This window comes from Eublepharis macularius, chromosome 19, assembly GCF_028583425.1.
Source record: "Eublepharis macularius isolate TG4126 chromosome 19, MPM_Emac_v1.0, whole genome shotgun sequence".
In the NCBI taxonomy this organism is placed as follows: Eukaryota; Metazoa; Chordata; class Lepidosauria; order Squamata; family Eublepharidae; genus Eublepharis; species Eublepharis macularius.
This window is the reverse complement of record NC_072808.1, coordinates 16,026,220-16,054,196: the sequence shown is the minus strand read 5'-3', so window position 1 is coordinate 16,054,196 and position 27,977 is coordinate 16,026,220. Positions and strand designations below refer to the sequence as shown.

General features: G+C 45.1%; 1 protein-coding gene across 1 annotated transcript; it reads left to right on the top strand.

Annotated features, from left to right (window-relative positions):
• The first annotated feature begins 124 nt into the window (after positions 1-124).
• WAS (WASP actin nucleation promoting factor) lies at positions 125-27,637 on the top strand. The gene is given in 13 exon segments (XM_055003670.1): positions 125-274; positions 9,074-9,214; positions 11,019-11,105; positions 11,345-11,441; positions 14,228-14,269; positions 15,342-15,392; positions 16,717-16,894; positions 17,040-17,082; positions 19,059-19,212; positions 20,650-20,873; positions 20,875-21,075; positions 24,318-24,423; positions 27,408-27,637. Coding segments are annotated over 13 exon segments (1,491 nt in total). The 5' UTR covers positions 125-160; the 3' UTR covers positions 27,461-27,637.
• The last annotated feature ends 340 nt before the right edge of the window (positions 27,638-27,977 follow it).

Genomic DNA, 27,977 nt, shown 5'->3' with positions numbered 1-27,977 from the left:
CTGGGATTTTCAAAGCGGGCAGGGAACCAAGCTCTTTCTAACTCTGTCTCAGTGGTTTCTGAGCTTCCTGTTGAAAAGCACTTGCGACACGGAAGTTCCCTCTGGGTGAGACCGTGGCGTGGAGAGAGAGAGAGCCCCTGAATAATCTGGCGGGGCCAAGATGAGCCGGAGATCCAAGCCTGGAGTCCGGGGGCAGCACGAAAACATGCCGTCCTGCTTACTCAAGGATCACGAGAACCAACAAGTGTTTGACCTCTTGGGCAGGAAATGCACGGTAATTCTGTTATTATCATGGGGAATAAGGCCTCAGTAGGACCTACAGGTTCTCCTGGGTAATGGATACAGGAAGAGAGGAGCTTGTGACTGAGATATCAGCTAGTTGTGGGCCAAGGTGTCATTCTACAAACTGGGAAAGCACAGTGAACAGAGTTTGGTTCAGAGAGACCAGGTCATGGTTTCAGGCAAGTCAACCAGATCTCTCTCTCAGGGTTGTTTTGAGAATAAATGCTATGAATTAATGGTTACGATTAAGACTGGGGTTGTAATTCAGCTGCTGAGGGTTTCTAGATGTTGGGGTGGGTTTAGTGCGGCCAACCCAAGAAAGGGCCTTCTTAGTCATGGCACCAAAACTTTGGAATTCCTTCTGTCTGTATCCCTCTGTTGTTATTATTAGCAGGTGAAGACCTTCGTTGTGTTAGGCATACCCCCAGGAGACTCTTGTTGGCCAACGTCCCTGTTTATGTGTGTGTTTGTTCAACCTGTATATGTTCTTATTGTATTTCTATATACATTTTAGAGGTTGTTTTAATATTTTAAATGTTTTAATGTTTGCCACCTGTTTGGGATGAAAGGCGGCATATAAATATTTTCAATCAGTTAATATGAACCGAGGGTCCACCAGTTGCAGATGTATTATCTCAAGAACGTAAGAGGGGCCCCGCACGAACGGATAAGTGGTCCATCTCATCCGTCCAGTTTCACACTGTAGTGAACCAGTTGCCCTGGAGGACCAACAAACAGGCCTCTTCCAAGGCCACATCCTCTGAAATTGCCTCCTTGAACTGGTACTCAGAATTAATTATTCCCCTCGGTAGAAAAGAACAGTAAGCACCTGTAAGACTAACAAGATTTGTGGTTGGGTATGAGCTTTTGTGAGTCACAGCTCACTTCTTCAGATCTCAAGGTTGATGGATTTCCATTCTATATGGCTAAACATGGTGCCTTCTATGGAGATAGATCAAGATGGGTAGCTGTGTTAGTCTGTCTATAGCAGTAGAAAAGAGCAAGAGTCCAGTAGCACCTGTAAGACTAACAAGATTTGTGGTAGGGTATGAGCTTTCGTGAGTCACAGCTCACTTCTTCAGATTCAGCTAAAATGTGAGTCCATCTGTCCTTATATCTTGGAGAGTGGAGTGATTTCAGATTCCAAATGACAAAAGCCAGTTATAACAGCAGGCATGATTAGATAGGGTGGGGTACGGAGACGGTTAATCGCTGTGGAGAAACAAGCATTGGTAATGAGACAGAAAGTCTAGGTCTCTGTTCAGTCCAGGTGTATTCATTGTCCTGAGCTTCGTTATCAATCACAGTACAGCAGTCTCTCTAATTCCGCTGCAGGATAACTGCTACTTTGGGGTGAGCAACGGAATGTCCTGGAAGGTTAAAAGGGACCTATCTTCTACGAATTTGGGCATTTCCACACGTCCCAGGATAGCACTAAACTCATGGAACGAGGGCGTCTTCCTGGCGCGATTTCTGACATCATCGTGCCACAAGAATGGAATCGTGGCGCGATTGCATCAGAAATGGCACCAGGAAGACTCCCTCATTCCATGAGTGTAGCGCTATGTCGGGACGTGTGGAAACGACCTTTGTCTAATCCCTTTTAAAACTTTCTTTGCCAGTGTCCATAACTATATCCGCTTACACGAATTCCACAATTTAATACGAATCTTTTCTTTTGGTCTGCCTGAATCTAATCCCCATCACTTTCGTTTGGGTGCTTCCAAATGAGAGGGAGACTTCCCCCCCCCCTGTTTTCTTTCTCTGCTCCATGCACAGTTTTATAAACCTCACTTGAGTATGTTAATTCGTTTAAATACTTACATACTTAAATGTTCATAATCTAATCCCTGGTTTTGAAACTTGGGTGGAGGGACATATTTGACCGATGCATCTTGAAAACCCCTCCATCTTCCTTGTGGAAGTTACTAAACTTACTGAACGCCTGATGTGTACAGGGGGAATATAGCCACTCACTCAGCTTCTACGCTGCTTCATTAGCAGGAAATGGGGAGGGGAAAAAACCACTTCCCCAAAAGGGCTCAGGCCGGGATGACGTATAGCAAGCATTGGGGTGGAGTTGCAAGTCATCATAACCACCCTTGGTAATGCTCGGAATGGGAGATCTGCCTTGTACATGGTCAGAACAGAAAGACAGTTTCCTTTATTGCTTACAAATATGTGGCCTAGAGCTGCTATTATTATTATTATTATTATTATTATTATTATTATTATTATTATTATTATTATTAATCGTATTTATATTCCGCCCTCCCTGCAAGCAGGCTCAGGGCAGATAACAACATTTTTAACATCTGTTAACAGATGACAGCTTGCATTTTTAACAATGCCGCTAATGTTTTTTTTTAATTTAAATTTTTTATTTAAAAAAAATATTTTAATTTTTTTAAATCACATACGATATAACAAATACAAAAACAGGCACACGTGATAAAAGATTAAAAATTTCTTAGGTAACATCATAATAATCAAATTTCCCCTTATATTGTCAAAAATCGTCCCCAGCTTGAAGATATAACGTCTTGGTCATTTAAAGAGCGTGCCACAGGAGCCCATGTACATACCCTTGAGGGGCGAAATTTATCTTAGTCTCAAAAAAAGAATTATTTGTAATTCTACCCATAACATAGGGTTGCCAGATCCAGGCTGGGAAATTCCTGGAGATTTGGGGAGTGGAGTGTGGAAAGAGTGGAGCTTGGGGAGAGGCCTTAATAGGGTATAATGCCATAGAGTCTACTCCCCAAAGCAGCCATTTTCTCCAGGGGAACTGATCTCTGTGGCCTGGAGATCAGTTGTTATTCCGGGACATCTCCCGTCACCACCTGGAGGCTGGCAACCCTACCATAACATAGTTGTACCAAAGTTGTGCCAAGCGAGATGGAGGGGGGAAATGGTGATTTCCATCTAGCAGCTATAGTGAATCTGGCAGTAGCTACCGATAAGGAGATTGGATTCTTCTGCTGTTTAGAGATGGCAGAAGAGGTGCTGTCGGTATGTCTACACTACAAATGCAAACTCTTCAAGGCCATCAGTTCAAGGCCATTTCCAGAGAGTGCAGAGAGTGACAGGGGTTCCCCACGCCTAATACCACCCCCCCCTTTTTGCCCACCTCGTGCCACCACCTGTCGGTGCGCCTTCCCCACCCACTTGCAAGCTCTCCCACTGCCTGTGGTCACAGCAGCCCACACCACTTGCATACCCTTCCTGTATGGTGATGGGTGGTGGGTGCAGCTAGGACTGCCACGGCGAAGGCCACCGCTGCTGCTGTACGCACCACACATGTGCCCTTACCCGTAGTGCTAGGCAGCATGTGCAGCCAGGCGCATGGGTGACAAAACACTCACGAGCAGGCAGGGGAAGAGCATGAGTGCAGGCCTCAGAGGTGATGTGTGGGTAGGAACAGAGCAGCAGCAGGCCCCTCTAGAAACTTCGGTCCTCAGTACCTGCTCCACTTCAGGGCATGCTCTTGTTCTAGCATCATTTAAACTGATGATTTGTGAGTGTGTTGAGGATTCTTATTGTGAATTGCAAAATAGTAAAAAGTCCAGTAGCACCGTTAAGACTAACCAACTTTATTGAGGCACTAGCATTCGAGAACCGCAGCTCTCTTCGTCAGATGCATATTGTGTGTCGTTATTGTGTGTTGTTAATACTGGTCATATTTAGACACCTTTCCCCCTGCCCCCACAAGCTCATTTTAGAGCTTCCATAGCTTGTGGGTTCAAATTTGTAAGGCACGCAAATGTTTTGTTTCACCTTGGCTTCCTAACAGCAGTGTAGCTTTTGGGAGCAATCACATGATGCTGTCCTCGGTTCGTCCTGCTTCTGTGTTTTCTCTTGCTTTGCTGTGGTCTTTCCCAAACACGGACTGTTTCCCCACAGTCTAAAAATAGCGTGATACTCACAGATCAGTGCCAGCTTCCTCGCACGATTTCTGACGTCGTTCAAATCACTCTAGTGATCTATTGCAACAATGCACTCATTCTCAGCTTTAAACTTTTAAAAACGGAACACTCCCGCCCTTTTTGTTGAGGAGTTATAAAGGGAAAGGTGTAAGCCACATAATTATCCTTCAGACTCCACAACGAAAAGGTCTCGGTGTCCTTCTTTTCAAAATGAAAGCGGAGTATGCCGTGGCAATAGATCATTATATAATGTTATTACCCTATAGCAATATAGCTATTGGTGGTTACTTAAAAAGCTCAAAAAAGTCTTCTGGCAGCATGGGTGAAATGGGGAGGAGTGGCAGTCAAACATGAAGGAGAGAAAGTTGAAGCAATAGTGCCCACAACACTAATGTGCTTTTGGAACTAACACCCTCCCCCCCGGTTCTTGGGGTACGTAGACAAACTACATGACAAAAATGAAGGGGGGAAGACCCAATTCCAAATGAATTAGGAAAACGAAAAGGCTGAGGAAAACAAACCAAAATGAACAAAATATCAAAGGAAATACAGAAAATGAAAAACTGGTATTTTTTATTTAAAATGTAGAACAACAAAAAAGAGTGAAAGCAATGGCCATACGTATAGCCACTAGGACTACCAGGTCCCCTGGTGGGGGTGGGGGATCCCCTGCTCCCAGCCTCTGCCCCCCCCCCACTGCCACTCACTTGGCTGGCGAGGGAGAAAGGCCCAGGGAACAGGCCTGGGGGGCAAAAAAAAACCCCGGGCCAGCATGCAGTAGACACTCCTGCCTTAGGGATCCCATTCCCCCGGTTGGGGGCAGGGGATCCCCTGCTCCTACCTTTCACTCCCTGCCACCACTTACCTAGCCAGTGGGGAAAAGGCAGGGAATGGGCCTCCTAGGCGCGCTCCCAGGGCCAGCATGCCGACATCACTGACGTCATCGTGCTGCCTGGAGAGCACTCCTGTGCTTTGCAACAGGCCAAATTGGCCCTCTGTGAAGCACATGCGTGTGCTCCTCAGCCTTCTGTGATGATGTCACTTCCTGGAAGTGATGTCATCGTGTCAGCATGGGGCCACACGCAGGCAATTCCAGGAGCACCGGGAAGGTAAGTGCTGGGTCCTCACTGGGAGGGGAAGGAGATCTGGCCACCTAAGCCACCTGATAGCCACCTAAGTTTAGATAGTACAATAAATAATAATAATAATAATAACAAAAACATTCGATTTATATACCGCCCTTCAGGATGACTTAACACCCACTCAGAGTGGTTTACAAAGTATGCTATTATTATCGCCACAACAATAATCATCCGGTGAGGTGGGAGGGGGTGAGAGAGCTCTGAGAGAGCTGTGACTGACCTAAGGTCACCCAGCTGGCTTCAAGGAGTAGGGAATCAAAGCTAGTTCTCCAGATTAGAGTCCCGTGCTCTTAACCACTACACCAACCTGACTCTCAATAAGGAACAAGATAAAACAATACACGTGGCTTTTTTTCAGGGGGAGCGTGGGGGAACGGAGTTCTGGCACCTCTTGAAAATACTGGGCAATAGTGCTTGAAAATAATATGATTTTAAAGAATCCCGTGTGTTTCTTCCTCATTTCCCTCTTGAAAGTTCCGTCACCTCTTTTCCCAGAAAAAAACCCCTGACAATACACATGAGCATGTCAACGGATCGCTTTGAAATGATCAGACACAACTCCATAACTGATTAATTAACTGTTAAACACCGTTCGTTTATAAAGTAAAATAGCTCCGACCAGGCGCAGCATGAATAAAAAAATGCTATGTGAGGTCATCATGAAGCAGGTTGGTATAAATCAGCCCATTCCATGACATCACATAGCGTGAGATGCTGTGGGGGCACTCATGGAAGCACCCATGACCACGAAGCTGCCTGGCTGCCATGCCACCCACGTGCTCAAGTCCCAGAGGGCCTTCTTCTCTGTCACTACTTTTTACTGAACTTCAGCTCTGTAAGGCACCATTTTAAAATGGCCTAAGCAAAATGAATAACCAGTTTCCTGGGGGTAAAGTGTGGGGAAGGCCATGGCAAACCACCCTGTAAAAAGTCTGCCAGGAAAACATCGTGATGTGACGTCCCCCCATGGGTAATAATAACTCGGTGCTTGCACCTTTACCTTTAAGCATCCCTAAAGCACATCCATTCCCTACCTGATTATTTTTTGTTGTTGTTCATAGGCCTCTTTCTTTTTTAATGTTCTATTGTTTAAACCAGTTTTGCATTCAAAACTTTAAGGCTTGCCGATCTTTGTGGCAAAGCTCTGAACCTATCGGGAAGCTGTTAATATTGAAGATATTTTTTAGTTAATGCAGCAAAGTTGCACAGAGGCAGGAACATGCTTGAGGCTGGGCCGACAGAGGTCCATTTTTCAAAGTTTTGGATTTTTCTGCAAACCTGGGGTTTCTCCAGTGTATTTTTCCAGAAAGGATCTTTTTTTTCTCCACGTGACCTAATCTTTGGATTTAAGCATCTACAGATGAGGCCATGTTGTGAATTATAATGATGTTCTTCATCCTTTGGAGATTATTAGGTTCAAGACTTGGAAAGAAGTTATGGAACTTTGTTTTTTTGCAGGGGTCATTTCGTAGAAAAAGAGCTGGAGGAACTCATTAGCATAATTCATTAGCACGTGCCACGCCCCTTGCCATCACCAGAAGTGGCTCATTAGCATAACTGATTTGCATATGGCACACACCCCTGACATCACCTATCCTGGCTGTTTTGGAGCCAATCCTGGCCATTCAGGGCCGAAATTGGGCCCATAATGGCAAAAAGGGGCTGAAAATGGTTAGGATCGGGCCGTTGCTGAGTGGGAGAGTGATCCACCACCCATCAGAGGCCCGATCGGGGCCGTTTCGGCCCCAATCCAGGCTGAAACAAGCCCAAAATGGCCGAGAGTCAGGTGGGCGGGGCCACCAGACATGTGACCTCTTTGGGGAACTGCTGGAACTGCATTCCTGTGCGTTCTTTTTATGTATGATCAGGGCAGCAAGAGTATTATATGCACAAAAATGGAAAACTCCAGCATTGCCTACAATGGAGGAATAGTGGATAAAAGTTTTGGAGTTTGCGTCAAATGGCAAAACTTCACTTATTAGAGAAAAGACATTGCCTACATTTTTGGTTGAATGAAAGCCATTTATAGACTTTTTGCATGAAATAGATAATAATGATTTGATACCTGGATTTATGGATGAACAAAAGAATCATGAACAATAGAAAAAAGAGGGGTCTTATGTTTAACATTGAATACGTGAGACTTTGAAACGATATACATTTGTTACGGAGAAAATCAGAACTCAATTTGTAGTTTAGTTTTTGTCCTTTTCTTTTTTAATCTTTCTAAACTATACTTTTATTATTATTCGCTGCTTGTCTTGTTTATTTCAAGTTTATATGTATTGTTAGTATGGGGTTTTTTTTAGATTGTATTGTTTTTTCTATCTTTTATGTTTACTGTTTATAATTTAAATACATAAAATGTATATGCTAAGACTGGTAACTAACTAAGGTGTGGATTTTTGCAAAGAACAGTTTGAGTTCTGTGTAGTTTAGCCAACAACTGGGATTTTTAAAAATGTTGTGCCTCTTTTACCTCCATACCATGAAAAGAACCTGCCCATTTTCACAGAGTGAGCCTCTATTCAAGGAACAGGACATTTTTTCTCCTGGTTTTCTCCTGGTTTCTCCTAGTTTGGTCACTTGAAGGGATTATCAGAGATGAGACAGTCTACAATGACTGATAAGCAGGGATGGAGGATTAGCTGGAGAAAAGGAATATAGATTTTCTTTTTAAAAAAATAAATTTTATTGAAAGATTTTTTAAAAAATAAAAAAATTAAAAGGAACAAAAACAGAAAGAAGGGATGAAGAGAAGAAAAAAGAAAGAGAAAAAAATATACAGGAAAAGCTTTTGATTTTCTCTATGACAAATATTAACATGATTTCAGAGTTAACCCTTGTTCTATGGTTATCAGAATAAAACTTCTCATTCTTCTATAATCTTTTTTTCTCCTCTTACTCTTCAAAAGCACAGATCATCCGTTCATTTGTTTTTCAGTTTCATGCAAAAAATCAATAATGGGTTTCCAATTTGCTATAATTGTGGATGTCTTCTCTCTAATCAGAGCAGTAAGTTTCGCTCTCTTGGCTAACTCAGAGCCAAAACAGACGAGACGCCTGACACGTGGAGGACATGCGTCGGTATCCCGCAGGGTTCCACGGGAACCCTGGCAGAGGTTCTTTCTCTAGGCATTTTGTCTAGTCTGCTTGTCTCCCTCTTGCCGCCGCCAGGGAGAATTCGGCTACCAGGCGCTGTTGTGAACATAAGATGGAGTGCTTTTAGGAGAGCAAGGTCCCCTTGCTCTCCTAAAAGCACTCTGCAGCCAGAGGGAGCCGAGCGCGCTGTGGGCGGCAAGAGGGTCCAAGCAAGACTGTGCTGGTGGCAGTCAGAGGGAGCTGGCAGCAGCGATCAGTTCCTTTCCCTCTCGCTGCTGCCAACGCGCTCCCCTTGTTCCCCTAAATGCACTCGTCAGTCAGAGGGAGCTGAGCACGCTGGCAGGAAACCGACACGTGTCCTCCACGCATCAGGCATCTCGTCTATTTTGGCTCTGAGTCATCTTCACTATCCATTCCTCTATTGTAGACAGTGTCAGACCATTAAATTTTTTAGCATATAGTAGTCTTGCCAGGAATAAAGATTTTCTCTTGGTTTTCAGAGACTCGCTGGAGGTCGCACAGGCCTACAACTCTTGGATGAACATTTCCTTTAGGTTCTTCCTTGTTTTGTGTCCTGATCTCGGGGAGATCCGTAACTTGCAACTTCTTGTTTCCTTGTAGGCTATCGTCACAACTGTAGCCCAGCTGTTCTTGGCCTTGCCCCAGGGCAGCAGAAACTGGTCCAAGCAAGGCTGTGGAGTCCTGTGCTTCGTGAAGGATAATCCCAGGCGTTCATACTTCATGCGCTTCTACGATCTGAAGGTATCAGCCTCCCTCACGGCCTGGCCTTGCAAGTCGCTTACCATCTCCAGCAGAGGTTGATGCATCATTTGCTCATCAGTCACGAATATGATATCTACTAATAATTTCTATAGTCTCGTGCAAGGAGCTGCTCAGATTGAAACTGGGTTTGCCAGGTTCCCTTCCCCTCCTGGTGGGAGGGCAGGGACCCAGTGCTTACCTTCCTTGTGCAGCTGGGATTGGCCCCACGTGCATGCAAAGCATACGCATGGCTCTGTGCTAGCATGATGATGTCACTTCCGGGAAGTGATGTCATTGTGCAAGGCTGGGAGCACACGCACACTTCTCAGCAGGCTGATTTGGGCCCCAAACGGGCCCAATTTGGCCCATTTGGGACCCAAATCAGCTTTCTGCGAAGTGCAGAAGCGCTCTCGGGGTTGCGTGATGACATCAGTGACGTCGTTGCACTGGCCCCAGAGAGGCCCATTCCCCGGGCCTTTGTCCCCTGCCAGCTAGGTAAGCAGTGGCGGGAGGCGAAAGGTGGGAGTGGGGGATCGCCCACCCCCACTGGGGGAATGGGGTCCCCTAGTTTGAAACTAAATGAAATCCCCCAAGCTGCAGGAATGAGAAAAGTGGATTGAAACAGTCAGGCCTGTACTAATTAAGATCCGTAACATTTTAGCACAATCCATCAGCCATGTATCGTGTGCCTCTTGTTTTTACAATATAGGGCAGGCCAAAAATCCATTTATTGAGCACCTGATATTAGAGTTATCATTATCAACATTCATGTGGGACTTGGAGTTCTCCTGGAATTACAGCTAATCTCAGGATTATAGAAATCAGTTTTCCTGGAGTAAATGGCAACTTCGAAGAGCAGGCTCTATGGTTTGCCTAGGGATCCCAGGTCCTCCAGTGAGGCTGGGGAATTCCCTGCTCTCACTGTCCACCCCCCGCCACCACTTACCTGGCTGATGGGGGGGGGGGAAGGTGTGGGAATGGGCCTCCTGGGTTTGCTCCCGGGGCGGTGCAACAGTGTCACATCCCAGAGTTGACGTCATCACGCTGCCCCGCAAGCACTCCTGTGCTTTGCAGTGGGCTGATTTGGCCCCCAAATGTATGGGGCCCATATCAGCCCAATGCGAAGGGTGTGTGTGTGAAAAGCGAAGACAAGGTTAGTGCCATCACCCTTCCCACTGGGGGGGGCAGGTAAGGGGACCTAGCAATCCTAGATGTACCATATATTCTAGATGACATCCCCTCCTAAATTCTCTCCACAAGCACTACTCCCAAATTATTACTTGATACGGATTGTACTAATCTCATACTGTGTAATCTGTTTTGAGTCTCAGTGAGAAGGGTGGACTATAAATGACAACAACAACAACAACAACAACAACAATAATTTTATTTGGCTTCTATTCCGCCCTCCCCGCAAGCGGGCTCAGGGTGGATCACACACACAATACATAATTAAATATGGCTCCATAAAAATACATAAAAGCATTATAAAATCATACAGTTTGATACAAAAATCTCCAGGAATTTCCCATGCTGGAGTTGGCAACCCTACCTGATAAGGGTGTGCGTGCACATATACACACGCACACTTTAAATATCCAGACTGGTGAAGAACAAACATAACTGCTGCTTTTACATTTAGAGAATCAGGACAAAACTGGAGTGCCGCTGCTGTATATGTAAATCTCTTACTCTTAAATGTTGTGTCTCGGCTTAAATATCCAACAAATCCTAGATGTAGGCACCAATGGACAGAGCGAACTATGAACTAATAGTAGTCTATATCACTGTCGGTCTGATGCAGGATAGAAAGATGATCTGGGAACAGGAATTGTACAACCAGCTCATCTACACGGCTACCACCTCTTTCTTCCACACCTTTCCAGGAGATGTGAGTACTGGTGCTGGGGCGGGCGGGTGGAGAGTATGTGCTTAGTAGACTGTCATATGAAGAAGATACTGGAGGGGGAGGCAAGGCATTTCCACCTAAAAAGGGGCAGTGCCGTTTGGTTAGGGAAATACGAGCTACTATAACTGGCGCGTTGAGCCATGACAGGGGAGCTGGTTTTGTGGGGGTGGGGGGACAGCAAGGGTACTTTAGCTACAATGTTGTGCTGTTGTTGCTTGTAGGAGTGCCAAGTGGGGTTCAGCTTTGCCGATGAGAACGAGGCATTTGACTTTCAGCAAATAGTGGAGGAGAAGATCCAGAAGAGGAGCCAGAGGATAGGTAGGTTCTGCAAAGGGAAAAACCATAGAGATTGGCAAGATTCCTAGAGTCTCACTGATGCCACTTCTGGGATCTAGTTGGAAGTGATGTTGACACATCACCAATGGCCTTCTCTCCATCCCGCCCCGCCCCCCGCCACTGAGAGCTAAACTACAAGAGACAAATTACTCGAGGATGTGCACGTGAAGGGAGTCACAATGTTAGCTGGGAAGCTGAGTTTTAAAAGAGATCAATTTCCCCTCTCTACAGAGCCAGGGAGATGGCTCCTGAGAAGGTTTGTTAATTTCCTCTTCACCTCCTAGAAGGGGAGGTGAAACTGACAGAGCATTTGGGAGGCAAAGAGGAAATTAAGAAACCCCCTGAGGTGAGATCTTTGCTGGCTCTGTAGAGAGGGGAAACTGAAAAAGCCTTCCAATCTCTTTTAAAATTCAGCTTTCCGGCTAACATTGCAACCCCCTTCACGTGCAGGTCCTCGTGTAATTCGTCTCTTGTAGCTTAGCTCTCAGTTGAGCACCAGTGGGAATGAAGAAACACTGACGGGAGTTTGCCGACCAATATCAGGCTAATGGCATTCCTAGGCATATATTTGACTCAAAAAATAAATGTAGCAAGTCTCTGAATGTACAAGCTGCATGTGATAGAACTCGTGTTTGAATTGGTAATAGCTCTCATAGATTTCAGTCTCGCAATAATGACGTTTATGCATACTCATGAATAAAGGGCCGGAGACCCTCAAAGACACTTTTAGTGGAATGTTTGAAAACCTGGGTTGCCAGCCCATTGCAATGGGAGGGAGACCTTCCAAAATGGCATCACACAGTGTCAGAAAATCATTTCTGTCTGTGTAACCAGAACTGATGTTAGCACACTGAACAATGCGCTAGAATTCCCCCAAAACTTTCAAGTCAAAAACCATAGAGATCAGGGAAATTCCTATCATGCTGTGTGACACAGTGATATTTTGGGGTTATTTTTTTACAGAAATGCTACAGAACTCCTTTCAAAATTAGCATCATGTGTACCTCTACACCCACAGGCACACACAGAGCACACAAGGGACTAGTTCTGAAGGGCTGTTTTGTTTTGTTTCAGGAATCCCTGTTTGCATTCTTTATTTTATTTTATTTTATTTATTTCAGATTTGTATTCTGCCTTCCCCGTGAGAGGGCTCAGGGCGGATAACAACATATTAAAAATACAATTAAAAAATTCATATACATTAAAAACAACACATTTAAAACAGGATGGTGGACAGCCTTCACAGGGAGGGTTAAGATTTATACACCCCTTTTTTGGCCCAGCCTCAGCCATATGCTTGGAGGAACAACTCTGTCTTGCAGGCCCGGCGAAAAGATAGTAGGTCCTGCCGGGCCCTGATTTCAGCAGACAGAGCGTTCCACCAGGTGGGAGCCAGGACCGAAAAGGCCCTGGCTCTAGTCGAGGCTAGGTGCGCCTCCTTGGGGCCAGGGACCACCAACTAAATACAAAAAAAGTTCTGCAACTAAATACAAAAAAAGTTTTAAAATAGCCCAAAATGTATTTTTTTTATGTTTTTATAATTTTGGCACACACACAAAAAAAACAGTTTGAAAAGGTTTCTAATTATTTGTTCATTTTTAATCTGCAGAACCATACAACGGTGCTATTAAAAAAATACAACATCTTTCAGACCTAAAACTGAAGGACAAGACTTGACGTCTTGTTCTGAAATACAGTGTTTTTAAAATTGCGAGCGGGGTACACTGGTTCGTGTTGTTACTTCTTCTGTGTGTACAACTCCAGAAGAACCCCCGGATTCTGATATTATAGTTGCACACATTTTATCCTGCAATATGGAGCCAGAAATCTGGGGAGAAGTTTTACAGTAGCTTTCCTGCTGAATTTGCCCCCTTTAACCTGCTTTGATCCTTGCTGGGAAACTTATAATGATGGCCATTTCCACACATGTTGAATAATGCACTTTCAATGCACTTTAGCAATCCTTTGGAATTGGATTTTTTTGTTTCACACATGGAGAAGCAGTTCCAAATGTTCACTAAAGAGGATTGAAAGTGGATTATCCAACGTGTGTGGAAATAATAAAGGTTACACTGGAGATAAAATAAAGAAGAGCTAACTTAGTTCCTACATCCTTACATCCCTGGAGATAACGGTCTAACCAACTGGAGAGCAATGGCATCCTCCTGAGTAAAGGAAAGAATGTCAATTGCCCCCCAATAAACCTGGTCAGCCAATAATCAATCCTAGATCTGTTCATTAAGCAAGCAACTCCCCTTTTACCCTGGCAGGAAGAACAACTTGACATCTAACTGGCCTTATGCAAACTAGTTGTCTCTAACTAAACACAAACAAATTAACTCTTTCATGACTGAAGAGAATGGCACTTGTAAAAATCCCAACACAAACCTTCTCTGTTTGTTTCATATCTTGAAAACCTATGGGGTCACTATAAGTCAGCTGCAACTTCTCTCTCTCTCTCTCTCTCTCTCTCTCTCTCTCACACACACACACACACACACACACACACACGTTTTCCCTGGTGAAGGTAAAACTGAATGGTAAAAGAAAAAAAATAGGAAAAAGGAGCACAGAAAAGATCAATTTCACATGGCTATTTGCCCTGGTTTGGATGCTATTGGGAAACATGTTTTATTCCCCACAAGTCTCTAGTCCACTCTCATCCAAAGGAAACCAACAGGACACCTCACTGCCCAGAGAAGTTGGGCATGTGTACAAAGGGCTTTTGAACTCTATTCTCTTCTTCATAAATCTTTCCTTTGTTACAGAAAGGAGAGAGTTACCACCTCCGCCACCTCCTGTCAATGAAGGTAAGCATCCTTCCTGTTATCTCAGCCTGAGGGTTGCCAATTCTGGCTTGGTGCATTCCTGGAGTTTTGGGGGGCAGTGCCAGGGAAGGGCCGAGTTTGAGGAGAGGAAGGAACTCAACTGGGATGTAATGTCACTCTAGCATGTCTGCTTCTCCTGGACTCTATGGTATACCATTGAGTCCACCCTCTGAAGCTGCCTTTTCCTCCAAGGGAGTGGATGTCTGTAAGTTTGGAGATCAGTTGTAATTCTGGGAGAACTCCAGACCTCAGCTGGAGGCTGGTAACTCTAGTCATACTTCTTTGGGCACCATCTAAGAGTACGGAAAGGATCTTTTAAAAAAAAATTATTAAAACTTTATAACGCTCAAAATTACAATAAGATAATGATATATAACAATAAACAACACATAACAAAATATAATAATAATACAATTTGTAACTTTCTAAAGTACAAGTAAAGTAAAGTACAAGAATTCATGCCTGGTTATTTAAGTACAATTTCAAGGAAAGTATGTTTACAATATTTAGCATGCTGGTTCAATAAATAAATATACAGCAATAACATGAAGATAATTTATACATTTATATACATATTAAACAGTTTTAGTCCAGGTAAAGAACTGTTATTTTCTATAAAATCAAAGAATGGGGGATCTTTAATAACTGGAATAAGAAATGTTTAGCAATGCACTATTATGCTTATGGAGTTACTCTTGATGCCAGGATACAGAATCACTGCTGTAGGGAAAAAGAAGGGAATCCTACGAAAGATTGTTTGGGGTTAAACTGTAGATGTTTGGCTGTAAGTTGGGTTTTCTCTCATTCCATGCACAGCCAGACAGCAAGTGATGTAGGTAGGGCCTGATTTGGGTTGGAACTGTGTTGTGAGAGGCTTCTGTCTTCCCACAAGCCATTTTTCCATCCTGAAATGCCCCCATGCTAGTGTTATTAGCCCCACTGTGGGGTTGCAGTATACTGTATATGCAAATTTGGAGCACAGTAAAGTGCGTAGTCATGGACTCGACCCAAAACATTTGACGGTGAAATCCCACTCATTTTCGTTCTCTTTTAGAGAGAAGAGCAACCCTTCCCCGGATCCCATCTTCTGGGAGTGACTTGAATGGTAAGCTGTTTGAAGGCTCGGGTGACATAGAGCCATAAGATATGACTGAGGTAAAAAATGGTGACACAATAGGAATTTCTACCTAACAGCAGTCCCTGTGCTGGTGTTGAAATGCATGCTGCCTCCTCCCAATCACATCGTCGTGCTTAATATTTTTATTTATTTATGCATGCATGCATGCATGCAGGGGTCATTTTGTAGAAAAAGAGCTGGAGGAACTCATTAGCATAATCATTAGCATATGCCACACCTCTTGCCATCCCTGGAAGTGTCATTAGTATAACTGATTTGCATATGCCACACCCCCTGATATCACCTATCCTGGCTGCTTTAGACCCAATCCTGGCCATTCAGGGCTGAAATTGGGCCCAAATGGCAAAAAGGGGCTGAAAATGGCTGAAAAGGGGCCCAAAATGGTCAGGATCGGGCCACTGATGAGCGGGAGAGTGATCCCCCACCCATCAGAGGCCCGATCCAGGCCGTTTTGGCCCCAATCTAGGCCAAAACGGGCCCAAAATGGCTGAGAGTCAGGTGGGTGGGGCCACCTGACATGTTACCTCTTTGGGGAACTGCCAGAACTGCGTTCCTGTGCGTTCCCCCTTGAAATGAGCCCTGCATGCATGTATATCATTTATAGTCCGCCTTTCTCACTGAGGGCCAAGCTACAAGTGACGAATTACACTTGAACGGCAAGTGGATTGAGTGGAGGGCAAGTGAACAGGGAGAAATACACTTGCTGTTCAAGTGTCATTCGTCACTTGTAGCTTGGCCCTGAGACTCAAGGCAGATTACATAGTGTGAGATTATTACAATCAGTATCAAGGACATTTCCATACAGTGTCAAGGACATTTCCATAAACAATGCCATAGGGAAAATAAATACAAGTTTATAAAGACATAGCATTTGCAAGGATCCAATACAGATTTGAAGATATGCTGAAACAGAACATAATCAGTTCTAGGACTGGCTTTAGACAACATGAAGCACAGGTCGTTTATAGGAGTACGTATTAAAAGCAACAGATATTTGTACAGCTGTAGGAGTTGTTTGTTCCATCGCCAGTGGATCCATACGATATCTTCATGTGAGGCTTGGAAGGTGAACTGGTATCCGGAAAACTGTAAGGAAAACTTGTCAAACACATTTTAGTTTTCCCTTGCTTTTTTAAAAGGGCAGAACTTGTGAGCTCCTGTACTGGAGAAAGGGGGCACACGGTCTCCAAAATTAAATAAAAACATAATGAAAAGTGAGAGGAAGGAAGCCAAAAAAGAATAACGAAGTGGCAGGCATTCAGTATAACGCCCCATCTTATGTTCACAACAGGGCCTGGTAAGCAGCCAAATTCCCCGCCATCGGCTCTGAATCTGGCAACCGTCGACATCCAGAATCCGGATATCACTTTTTCCCGTTACCGTGGGCTCCCTGTTCCTACAGCAGTGGATAAAAAGAAGGGGAAAAAGAAGATTTCTAAAGCCGACATTGGCGCTCCCAGTGGGTTCAAGTGAGTGCCTCCAGTAGAGGGAGCTACAGGGGGGCAATGAGTAAGACCTCTAGGAAGCACCTTTCAGATCCATCTCTGGGGTTGAGAAAACAAGAGGATGTGGAAGGTCTTTGCTTAACAGATCTCTTCTGTGATTCTTTTTCAGGCATATCCAGCACATTGGTTGGGATCCCAACAGCGGATTTGATGTATGTAAATCAGAGATTGATAATGATAATGATAATAATAATGATATTCTATTTATATACCGCCCTTCGGAATGATTTAACACCCACTCAGAGCGGTTTACAAAGTATGTTATTATTATCCCCACAACAAAACACCCTGTGAGGTGGGTGGGGCTGAGAGAGCTCCAAAAAACTGTGACTGCCTCAAGGTCACCCAGCTAGCTTCAAGCGGTGGAGTGGGGAATCAAACCCAGTTCTCCAGATTAGAGTCCCGTGCTCCTAACCACTACACCAAACTGGCTCTCAATGGGCTTTTCAGAGAGGGAGAGAGAAAGAGAGAGCATGTGCTTATGGGGAAATTAATTCTTGGATCTCCAAAGGTTGGGAGACAAGGGTTAATCTTTCTGGAGTCCTAACAAATTCACCTCCCATGCTGCCAATCATTGGAAGTAAGCTCAGTCTTTGAGGTGCATCAGCACCCTTTGAGTGGTGTGGCGGAGAATTAGCCCTTCAGGAAGATCGTTGCAGCCAAAAACCTGCAGGCAGGGAAATGCCTTCGGGGAGGCAAATATGAAATTGACAAACCCTGTGAGGAGTGATCTCCACCAACTCTTTCTTTTTAAACTACCCTTCCTGGCCAACATTGCGTCTCCTTAAACTTACGAACATGCCCCGAGGCATCTTGTATAAAAAGACTCAGCAAATGGAGCTTTGGGGCTTTGTGTTGGTACTTTCCCCTTTCCATCCATAAAACAAATAGGTTTTTCAAACCATGCAGGAGTAGTGCTCAGCACTCCCTCCTCCCCACACCCTAGCTAAGAGCACATGTGTATAGTCTACTTGACTCCCTCTTGCTGGCGCCAGCACACTGGGCTCCCTCTGGCCACGGAGTGCATTTAGAGGAGCAAGGGGAGCGTGGTCCTCTGGCTGTCGCTGGCACGCTCGGTTCCCTTTTGCTGCCGCTGGCGTGCTCCCCTTGCCCCCCTAAATGCACTATTTCAAATTGAAGCCATAAACCAATGAACTACCCCACGGTTGTAAAATATATATTGTTTATTAATAAGTGAATAAAGTGAATAAAATGCTAATTATTAGAGAGTGTGCATAAAGGATAGAAAAATAACAAAGAGCTAATTAGATTAAACCTATACATATTTAATGAAGTCTCTTGCCAGTCTACCATCTCAGCATCAACATTTCATATCCAAAGGGACCCCAGACTCAAGACAAAGCAGAACCAAATTCTACATTTTTTGTCCCGTATTGGCCAGCAATGTAGGGTGATCTAGTTGACTAATCAGAGCTTGACAATGACGTAAGAGGGTGACACTTTGCAGCTTTATCATGCCCTGAAATATGTACCAGCTTTCCCTGGGAACGGATACATAAATGAATTGGATGGAATGGTCCATCCTTGAGTTTTCCATCTTCCCAACTCAACAGGTTCAAGACCTGGGTCAGGTATCTCTGGAAATGAGCTCTCTCACGATTTCCCATTTCATTTGTCTTTGTCATGCAGATCAAAGAGTTTAAAGTGACTAACAAAACTTTAGCAGTAGAAAAGAGCAAGAGTTCAGTAGCACCTCAAAGACTACCAAAATTTGTGGTAGGGAACGAGCTTTCGTGAGTCACAGCTCATTTCTTCAGATCCAGCTAGAATGTGAGACCATCTCACATCACTGTCCGATATATAAGGACAGATGGACTTACAAGTTCTAGCTGTATCTGAAGAAGTGAGCTGTGACTCACGAAAGCTCATACACTACCACCAATTTTGTTAGTCTTCTAGGTGCTACTGGACTCTTGCTCTGTTCTACTGCTACAGATAGACTAACACGGCTACCCATCTTGATCTGTCTTAACAGAACTTTAGTAAATCAAGCTGTTTCTTCACACCTGTGTTCAAATGTGTCGGCTCAAGAAGGCAGGCCTCACACGGCCGGAATATGGCAGCATGAACTCACACACATCCTTGTCTGTCGATATTTCTGTTTCAGGTGAACAACTTAGACCCCGATTTGAAGACGCTCTTCTCCCGGGCGGGAATCAGCGAAGCTCAGCTGACTGATGTGGAAACCTCCAAGATTATCTATGATTTCATTGAAGGCCAAGGAGGGCTGGAGGCTGTGAAGGAGGAGCTAAGAAAGCAGGGTGAGGCGCTCGGATGGCAGGATGTCTCTGATATCTGGTGTCTCCTCTAGGTCCCTAAATAGCAGGGCTTTTTTTCCAGCAGGAACGCAGTGGAACGGAGTTCCGGCACCTCTCGTGACTGGTGGCTAGGGTTGCCAGGTCCCCAAGTCTCCCAGCGGGCGACTGGGACACTGGCTCCTAACTCCTCGGTGCTTTTCTTGTTGCGACTATGCACGCGCAAAGCACGCGCGTACTCCCGGTGTGTGTGATGACATCACTTCCAGGAGTGACATCATCACGCAGGGATGATGCATCACACGCGCCAGGGAGGGCAGAGAGAGTGGGCAGCGCTCTCTCTCTCTCTTGCTGTCGCCGTTGCCGCGCCCTGCTGGCGCCGGCTGCACAGGGACGGCGGCAGCCATGGCAAGAGAGTGGGCCGCGGCGGCCGCAGCGGTGGCAGTGAGAGCGGCATGATCTTACAACCACTGCCTGCTCTCTCTCTGCCACCACCTGCTCTTGCGCCATAGGAGCGCGCCCCGCACCCAGGGGCGCGCCACACCACCCAGGGAGGGGGTGCCCCAGGAAGCGCGCCCCCTGCTGGCCAGGTAAGTGGCCGCAGGGGGGGTGAAGGTGGCATCAGGAGATCCCCCACCCTAAGCGTGGGGATGGGAACCCTACTGGTGGCCCCACCCCCCTGATCTCCAGACAGAGATCAGCTCCCCTGGAGGAAATGGCCATTTTGTAAGGGGGTTCGTGTGTTTCTCCCTCATTTTTCTCTTGAGAGTTCCACCACCTCTTTTCCCAGAAAAAAGCCCTGCTAAATAGCATCCGTTTATTCAGCTTAACAGCCTATAGGCCATACACTCTAGGAATTAAAAATAACGGTTAAAGAAATGGCTGCCCCATCTGCAATGCAGCTTTTACAAGGGCTACTCAGTAATAGTCTTAATTTTGAGGATGTTCAAATACCTCAGTAGCCATTTTGTGAAGAATCTCTCTCTGGCTAGCTCATGCTTTGGACAGTGAAAAAAGGTATGGGACAGCAAATCAACTTCAGCCAAAGGGCAGTCACAGAAGCACTGATCTGTTGGTTTTCTAAGGAAGCAGCCCTTCGACTGGGCTGTCGGCAATGCGTTGCAATGCGTGAACATGTGTGACCACCTCAGTTTTGGGACTACCAGCATACTGAGGTAATGAGCTGGGTAGGATATTTAATTCCCACGTAGACCGGGGAGGAATTTCGTGCCACGTCCTTTTGAAGGGAGTCCACGCTAAACAGCAGGGCTGCAGCTACTGAATGTCTTGCCCACATGGACTTCTTATTTAGAATCTGGATGTGCTGATTTGCAGGCAATCCATACAGGACGCCCGATACTTTAAAGATTTTGTACGGTGTCAAGATATGCAGAAAACCATCCGTTAAATGAGATTTGAGCATTTGTATTTGTTTGTTTTCAGGTCCGACACATCCTCCACCCCCACCTCCGAATCGATCTGGCCCCTTCCCCCCACCTTCTGGACATTCCCGAACTGGCCCTCTACCACCCGTCCCAAGCCCGCTACCAGGTGCTCCACCCATATCCAGCAGGGGAGCTGTCCCCTCACCCCCACAACCCCCTCGAGGACATCCCAATTCTCAGTGGGGGCCTCCCCCATCTGTCAGTCGCTCGGCCCGTCCTCCACCCCCCTCCTTCTGGGTCAGTCCCACCACCGCCTCCTCCCCCACCTCCTCCCCCACCTCCTTTCCAGAGTTCTGCACCATGTCCACCACCCCCACCCCTCCCTGGAGTGATTGGTTCCGTGGGGACGCCACCTCCTCCTGCTGCTTCCTCGGGGCGTGGTGCGTTGCTGGATCAAATACGTCAAGGAATACAACTCAACAAGGTGAGACATGCTATGGAGTCTCAATGTATTAAAGTTGGACCTCTATAGACTAGTAGGAGAAATTGCAGAGAAAATGTGATGGGTGTTTTGGAGCATGCAAGAGAAAATAACAAACGTACACTTTGCTTAGGTTTAGAAAAGAAATAAGAGATCTTTATTATAGGAACTCCATACTCTGATAGGAAATTGGAAAGACAGATTTCTGGCTACCTCTCTAGTCTAAGGATAGGCATGGATGGCAAGACAAAGCAAGATGGTGCAGGATGGAGAGAAGAGACAACTGTGTGATAGAGGAAGAGAAGGATGTCACAAGGAGGAAGTCCTGAGATCAGCAATCTACACATCAAAGGATAGTTCTGGGCAGTAAGGAGTAAACAGATGCTGGGACCTCTCTATCTTTCTAACTTTCTGGTTTGTCCCCCTTTATAAAGGGACAGCATTAAGTCTTGTTTCAAGATCCCACCCCAGGGCACATGGAGCTTCCTTTAAACATTTACGTGTTACTTTCCACTTGCACACCTTGGTAACTGCACAACAAATACCATTATTTAAATGAGAACAACGGTATGAATAAGCCTGGGTGCTGTCTAGCACAGATGCTAACAGGCCCCCTGATTTCAGAATATTTAACCAAAAAACTGAAGGTCGCATGCGGGAGAAATGGTCCTTCAAGGCAGAGTCTTACAGCTCTCACAGGGACACAAATGACAAATGACAGCATCCATGAGTCCGTCTTATAGCCGCTGATGCCTTTTAAAAAGCAGGTACATTTCTTTCAAAATCGCCATGGGCCCTGATCCGGGTTGCACTTGCAGTCTCAATTTAATTAACTCTTTGTACTTCTTGAGATTTTTCAACAACATACCGTTGCCTGTTTTTTTCATTCTTAAAATGCAACGACTCACAATGAGAACCAGTATCCAGAGCAAACAGCACATCAGATTTGCAAATTAAAAACAATGACGGAAGAGAATGCATACAGTTATAGCTGCTCCTTTCTTATCCATTCATTTCTAACCATGAGACATTTTAAAAATGCAGCCAGTGGGAGTCCACCCTCCAAAGCTGCCATTTTCCCCAGGGGAACTGGTCTCTGTGGCCTGGAGATCAGTTGTAATTTCCGGAGATCTCCAGCCACCACCTGGAAGTTGGCAAGCCTAATTTCCCACCCTCCTAATGGTCGAGAGCCAGCCCAGTCATCGATGGGATGAAAGAGAATGGAGAGAGAAAGTAATTGTTCCACTGTGTTGATATTGTTTGTTTCTCCATTCACATTTTACAAAAAAAACCTCAGCCAGACCCCTTCTGGGTGTGTCTGTTACAATTTGCAGTGGTGGGATGTGAGAATGACCCAAACAAAATCACCCTTTATTTATTTAAAGCCTGTGATTGACTGCTGCAAAATCAGACGGTGCCAAAAGAGGCGCTGGTTCTGATAAGGTGGCCCATGTTTAACCCAGCCTCGCGCATCAGTGAGAGACAGACTTGGACAAACAGAGCAGAATAATTTGAACTTGCCCTGCAGCTTGAAGGCTGGACCAGTGCAGTAAAGCCTGAATTTTAGGACTCTTTTTTTGCAAGGGAAAGTTCATGAAATTTACCTGGATTGAGCCTAGGAATCATCAAGATTATAACCTGTTGATCACCACTTTGCAAAGGGTGCTAGAACCAAAGCGTTTCCTTGGAGTGGTACCATGCTATACTTGAGTGGTGCCATGCTATACACTCTGAGCCCCGTGGCACAGAGTGGTAGGCTGCAGTACTGCAGCCCAAGCTCTGCTCACGACCTGAGTTCGATCCTGGTGGAAGCTGGGTTCAGATAGCCAGCTCAAGGTTGACACAGCCTTCCAAGGTCGGTAAAATGAGTACCCAGTTTCCTGGGGGTAGAGTGTAGATGACTGGGGAAGGCAACGGCAAACCACCCCATAACAAAAGCCTGCCAAGAAAACGTCGTGATGCGACGTCCCCCATGGGTCAGTAATGGCTCGGTGCTTGCACATGACAGGGTTAGGGTTAGGGTTAGAGTTACCTTTATGCTATACTTCTAATGAACCAGGGGAAATCTCCTAGTGATTACTAGGGCTACCAGGCCAAGCTTGGCAACCAGTTGGAGAAAAATAAATAAAAATAAGTCTCTGGTCCAGTTGCTGGCACATCACTTCTGGGGTACAACCTGAATGTAAAAATGGGCAGCTCTAGGAATAACAGAACTCTCTGGTAAAGTTCTTTCGCCTCTTCTAAAAGCTGAGACCTGACCAGGCAAACCAGATCTTGTCAGATCTCGGAAGCTAGCAGGGGAAACCCCACACACCAGAAAAAATATCTTATATACAAAAATATTATAAAGGATCACGTAACTTGGTGGCATTTTCCACCACCATACAATGGTCGAGAGTAGGATTAAGGGGAAGGGACTACTCCTTGTTTGAGTTGTTCTCCCTTGTTCACTTTCTGTAAAATAAAATTGAGTGCATTGATTTGCTTCATCTTACATCCTGTATTGTCCGCAGGGCTCATTTTGAGGGGGAACGCGCAGGAACGCAGTTCTGGTAGTTCTCCAAAAAGGTCACATGTCAGGTGACACCTGCCCACCTGATTTTTGGCCATTTTGGGCCCGTTTTGGCCTGGATTGGGGCTGAAACGGCCCAATTCGGGCTCAAAATGGCCAGGATCAGACCCAAGACACCCAGGACTGGTCCCGAAACAGCCAGGATCGGGCCTCTGATGGGTGGTGGATCACTCTCCTGCTCAGCAGCGACCCAATCCTGACCATTTGGGGCCCATTTTCAGCCCCTTTTTGCCATTTTAGGCCCAATTTCGGCCCTGAATGGCCAGGATTGGGTCCAAAACAGCCAGGATAGGTGATGTCAGGGGGTGGGGCATATGCAAATCAGTTATGCTAATGAGTTATGCTAATGAGTTCCTGCAGCTCTTTTTCTACGAAATGACCCCTGATTGTCCGGTATTGCAGATGAAAGTCTCGGCCAGATTCCATCTGTGATGGTATGGTACAGAATTGATCTCAGCTCAGCAGTGACGCATTCAAGAGATTCAGCCTATAATAGTGGTGGTTTCAGCGGATCGGGAAAGAAATAATAGGGATTTCACTTGAGCAGTTTGTTCTTTTCTTTCTACCTCTTCTCAGATATCCATTGTCTAACCTTCTGCTAGAAAATGTCAAAGGCTTGCCTGTGTCCGACAAGCCCAGATTACACCACTCACCACTTCTTCATTCATTTCAGACACCCGACATGGATCCTCTACCGCCACCTGCGCAAAGCTCCGAAGGCCTGGTTGGGGCGCTCATGCACGTGATGCAAAAGAGGAGCAAGGTTATCCACTCTTCAGGTGAGTTGTGTTGCTTGGCACCACCAGAGAAAACAGAAGTACAGGAGTACAGAAGGGTGTAATATATGGGGGGAAATGTGCAGTAAACCATAACTGAAAAGTGACTCAAATACAATTTCCCCTAAGTGTGCAGAGGGCAAAATTCCATGATGGTATGCTAGCAACCCAGTTTTGAATATTTTTCTTCAGAAACACGTGCTAATTCCATTTTTAAAATGCTATGAGTGTATGTTATGTGCCATCAAGTTGCCTCTGACCAATGGAGACCCTATGAATGAAAGAACTCCAAAATGTCCTATCATTAACAGACTTGCTCAGATATGGCAAATTGGAGGGTGTATCTTCTTTTATTGAGTCCTGCCATCTTGTTTAAGGTCTTCCACTTTTCCTAGCATTATTGACTTTTCCAGAGAATCTTGTCTTCTCATGATGTGACCAAAGTACGATAGCCTCAGTTTTGTCATTTTAGCTTTTAGGGAGAATTCAGGCTTGATTTGATCTAGTACCCACTTATTTGTTTTCTTGGCCATCCATGGTATCTGCAAAACTCTCCTCCAGCACCACATTTCAAATGAATCAATTTTCTTCCTGTCAGCTCTCTTCATTGTCCATCTTTCACATCCATACAGAGTAATGAGGAATACCATTGTTTGGATTATCTTGATCTTGGTCCCCAGAGAGACATCTTTTAAATATTATATTTACCAGTAAAGTACAAAGCAGTGAATCACAGGATTTTTTCTTATACGAAGAAATAATTCTAGTTTAAATTAGGGGAATTGCACTTGAGTCACTTTTCAATTGTTGCCCTCTGAATGTTTGGGGGAATTGTATTTGAATCACTTTGCAATGGTTACTTAACATTTTTGTATGTTTATTTTATTCGCTTTATGCTACTGATGCATTGTGAAAGCAGTGATAATTGATGTTATCATCTTCTCTTATTTGAACACATTTATCATTTTCAGTCAGTGAGCTCAAGCTGGTTTATTGCACATTTCCCCCCAACTATTTGTAACATCCTTCTGTACTTCTCTTTTTCTGTTCTCTGTGGGTTTGAAAGTTCCCACCCTATTTTTTTCTTTTGTTTAGCACCACCTTGGGGTCATATGCTTAAGAGCAGCTTCTTCTCAAAGCCAAACTGGATATTATTTTTTGCATGGGTTTGCACAGGTTTTCACTTGCGGTGAATGACTTGTAAAAAAAGAAAAGAAAAGAGAGCCCAAGTGGGGTTAGAATGGTGCCACATAACAACAACAACAACAACAACAACAACATTCAATTTATATACCGCCCTTCAGGACAACTTAATGCCCACTCAGAGCGGTTTACAAAGTATGCCATTATTATCCCCACAACAACAATCACCCTGTGAGGTGGGTGGGGCTGAGAGAGCTCCTAGAAGCTGTGACTGAGCCAAGGTCACCCAGCTGGCTTCAAGTGGAGGAGTGGGGAATCAACCCCAGCTCTCCAGATTAGAGTCCCGCGCTCTTAACCACTACACCAAACTGGCTCTCACAGAGGAGGAAGGGCTCCTGCCTCCATCCCACGCAGTTTGGTCATGCAAAAACCATGCTGGAAGGTGTTATTTATCCAGTTTTGCTGCTCCACACATAAAGAATATTCCATCTGGAGCAGCAAAATTGGTGAATTAACTCCCCCAGCGCAGTTTTCGAGCAAGAAAACTGCTGGAGGGGGGAGGCGCAAGCTGCACAAGCCATTCTGAGCTCATTTGGGCTTTCCTTTTTTTTTTTAAAAAAAAAAGTGCATTTCCCTGCGTGATAACTTGTGCAAAAAAAAGTGACATCTAGCTTGGCTCTCATACATTTATTTCAGAGCTTTTGTGCTTATCCAGAAGTGTGAAAACAAAGTAAAGATTTGCAGGTGAAATCCCCAGGTGTTCAGTTGGCCCTGTTTCTGGTACTGGATGGGTAACGAGTGACTCAGGGCCAAACTGTGCGTTATACTGGCAAATCTGTGATTGGTTTCAGGGAAATTGCGACAGGAAGCCGGGAACATGAACTCCTTTTCCCCTGCACCGTTTTCTTGATCTAAATCATTCCTTCTCCCAAGATGCTGGGGGGAAATGCAGGCCTGTAGTTTTTGACCACAGAGCAAATAGCAGAGGAAGAGGAAGAACTTTAGATCAGGAAAACAGAGTTAGAGGTGGAGAATTAAATTCTGCCCCCCCACCGTATATGCTTCTTCCCTGATCAAATTAGCATATACATGTGTATTCACACACTGTCACACATGGTTGCATGGATTAAACAAAAACCACCAACGGGTTAATGGCAGACCTCCCAGTCTCTTTGGTAGGTAGGTTTATTGTTTGTGGCCAAAGGCCGTTACAGTCCCTACATAAAAAACACATAAAACAGTCTAACACACAAACATATGTACAAATATTAAGAGATTAAAGTGATCTAAACAGAAAATACCAGTCGCTGGAAACAACTCTAGCCTGAATTTTCTTGGCTGCTAATGTGAAAAGAGAGACTCTATAAGACACAAATACAGCAGTATCAGACAGGAGGAGTTTAAACCAATTAAAAACTCTGCTAGGAATTTATTCCTTGGCTCTGCATAATAGGTAATGTGGTAAATCCTCTACAACATGGGCACCACAAATACAATAGCAGAGGGCTTGACGTGTTTTAGCAAAACGACCAGCTAACAGTGCTGTGGGCATAGTTTGAAACTGTATTGAGGTAAAGGCGATTCTAAGGTTGTAAGGAAAGATGTTGACCAAATAGAGGGATCTAACGTGATCCTTCTTGAATAGTTTAAACCATTGGGAGAATTTAGAATTAGAGATCACCTGCCTATCAAATTTCTGCTTTGGCACCAAAGGACCGGTGCATGCTGAAATCACTTGTCACTAAAGACTTTGGAGGTCTGGATGTGCATGGGATACATGAAACCGTCATGCAAGGGTGCTCGGCTTCCTCACATATTTTTGACCTGTTCTTCTGTATCCACAGATGATGATGAAGATAATGGGGTTGAAGATGATGACGATGAGTGGGACGATTGAGGTCCTCTGGGCACGCAGGCTGCTCCTTCTACCAATCATCTGTTGTCTGAATTGCTTTGGGCCTTTCATTATGTTGCCGTTTTGTCATTGGAATCCCGCAACCCATTCCCGTACCCTGGCCTAGAAATCTGTGCAGGCCGCTCTGAGAGCCAAGCTACAAGTGACGCCTTACACAGGTTGGACACTTGTCAGTTTACCTCAAGTTTTGATGGGAAATGTAGGCGTCCTGGTTTTACAGCTTGGCTCTCCATTACAGCTGCAAGACCAGGACGCCTACATTTCCCATCAAAACTTGAGGGAAGCTGACAAGTTTCCAACCTGTGTCAGGCGTCACTTGTAGCTTGGCTCTGAGCTCCAGTTGATGCAGGAACTGGTTTTCTTTCACCCAACCAGAGGAGGGCAATTCTTTTCAATTCTTGTCTCCAGCATCACCCAGGCCAAAGCCTAATTCTAATTTTCTCAGGTGCACCTGGATGCTTTTGACAGTTTTAGAAAGTGAGGTGTAATCCTATCTTTT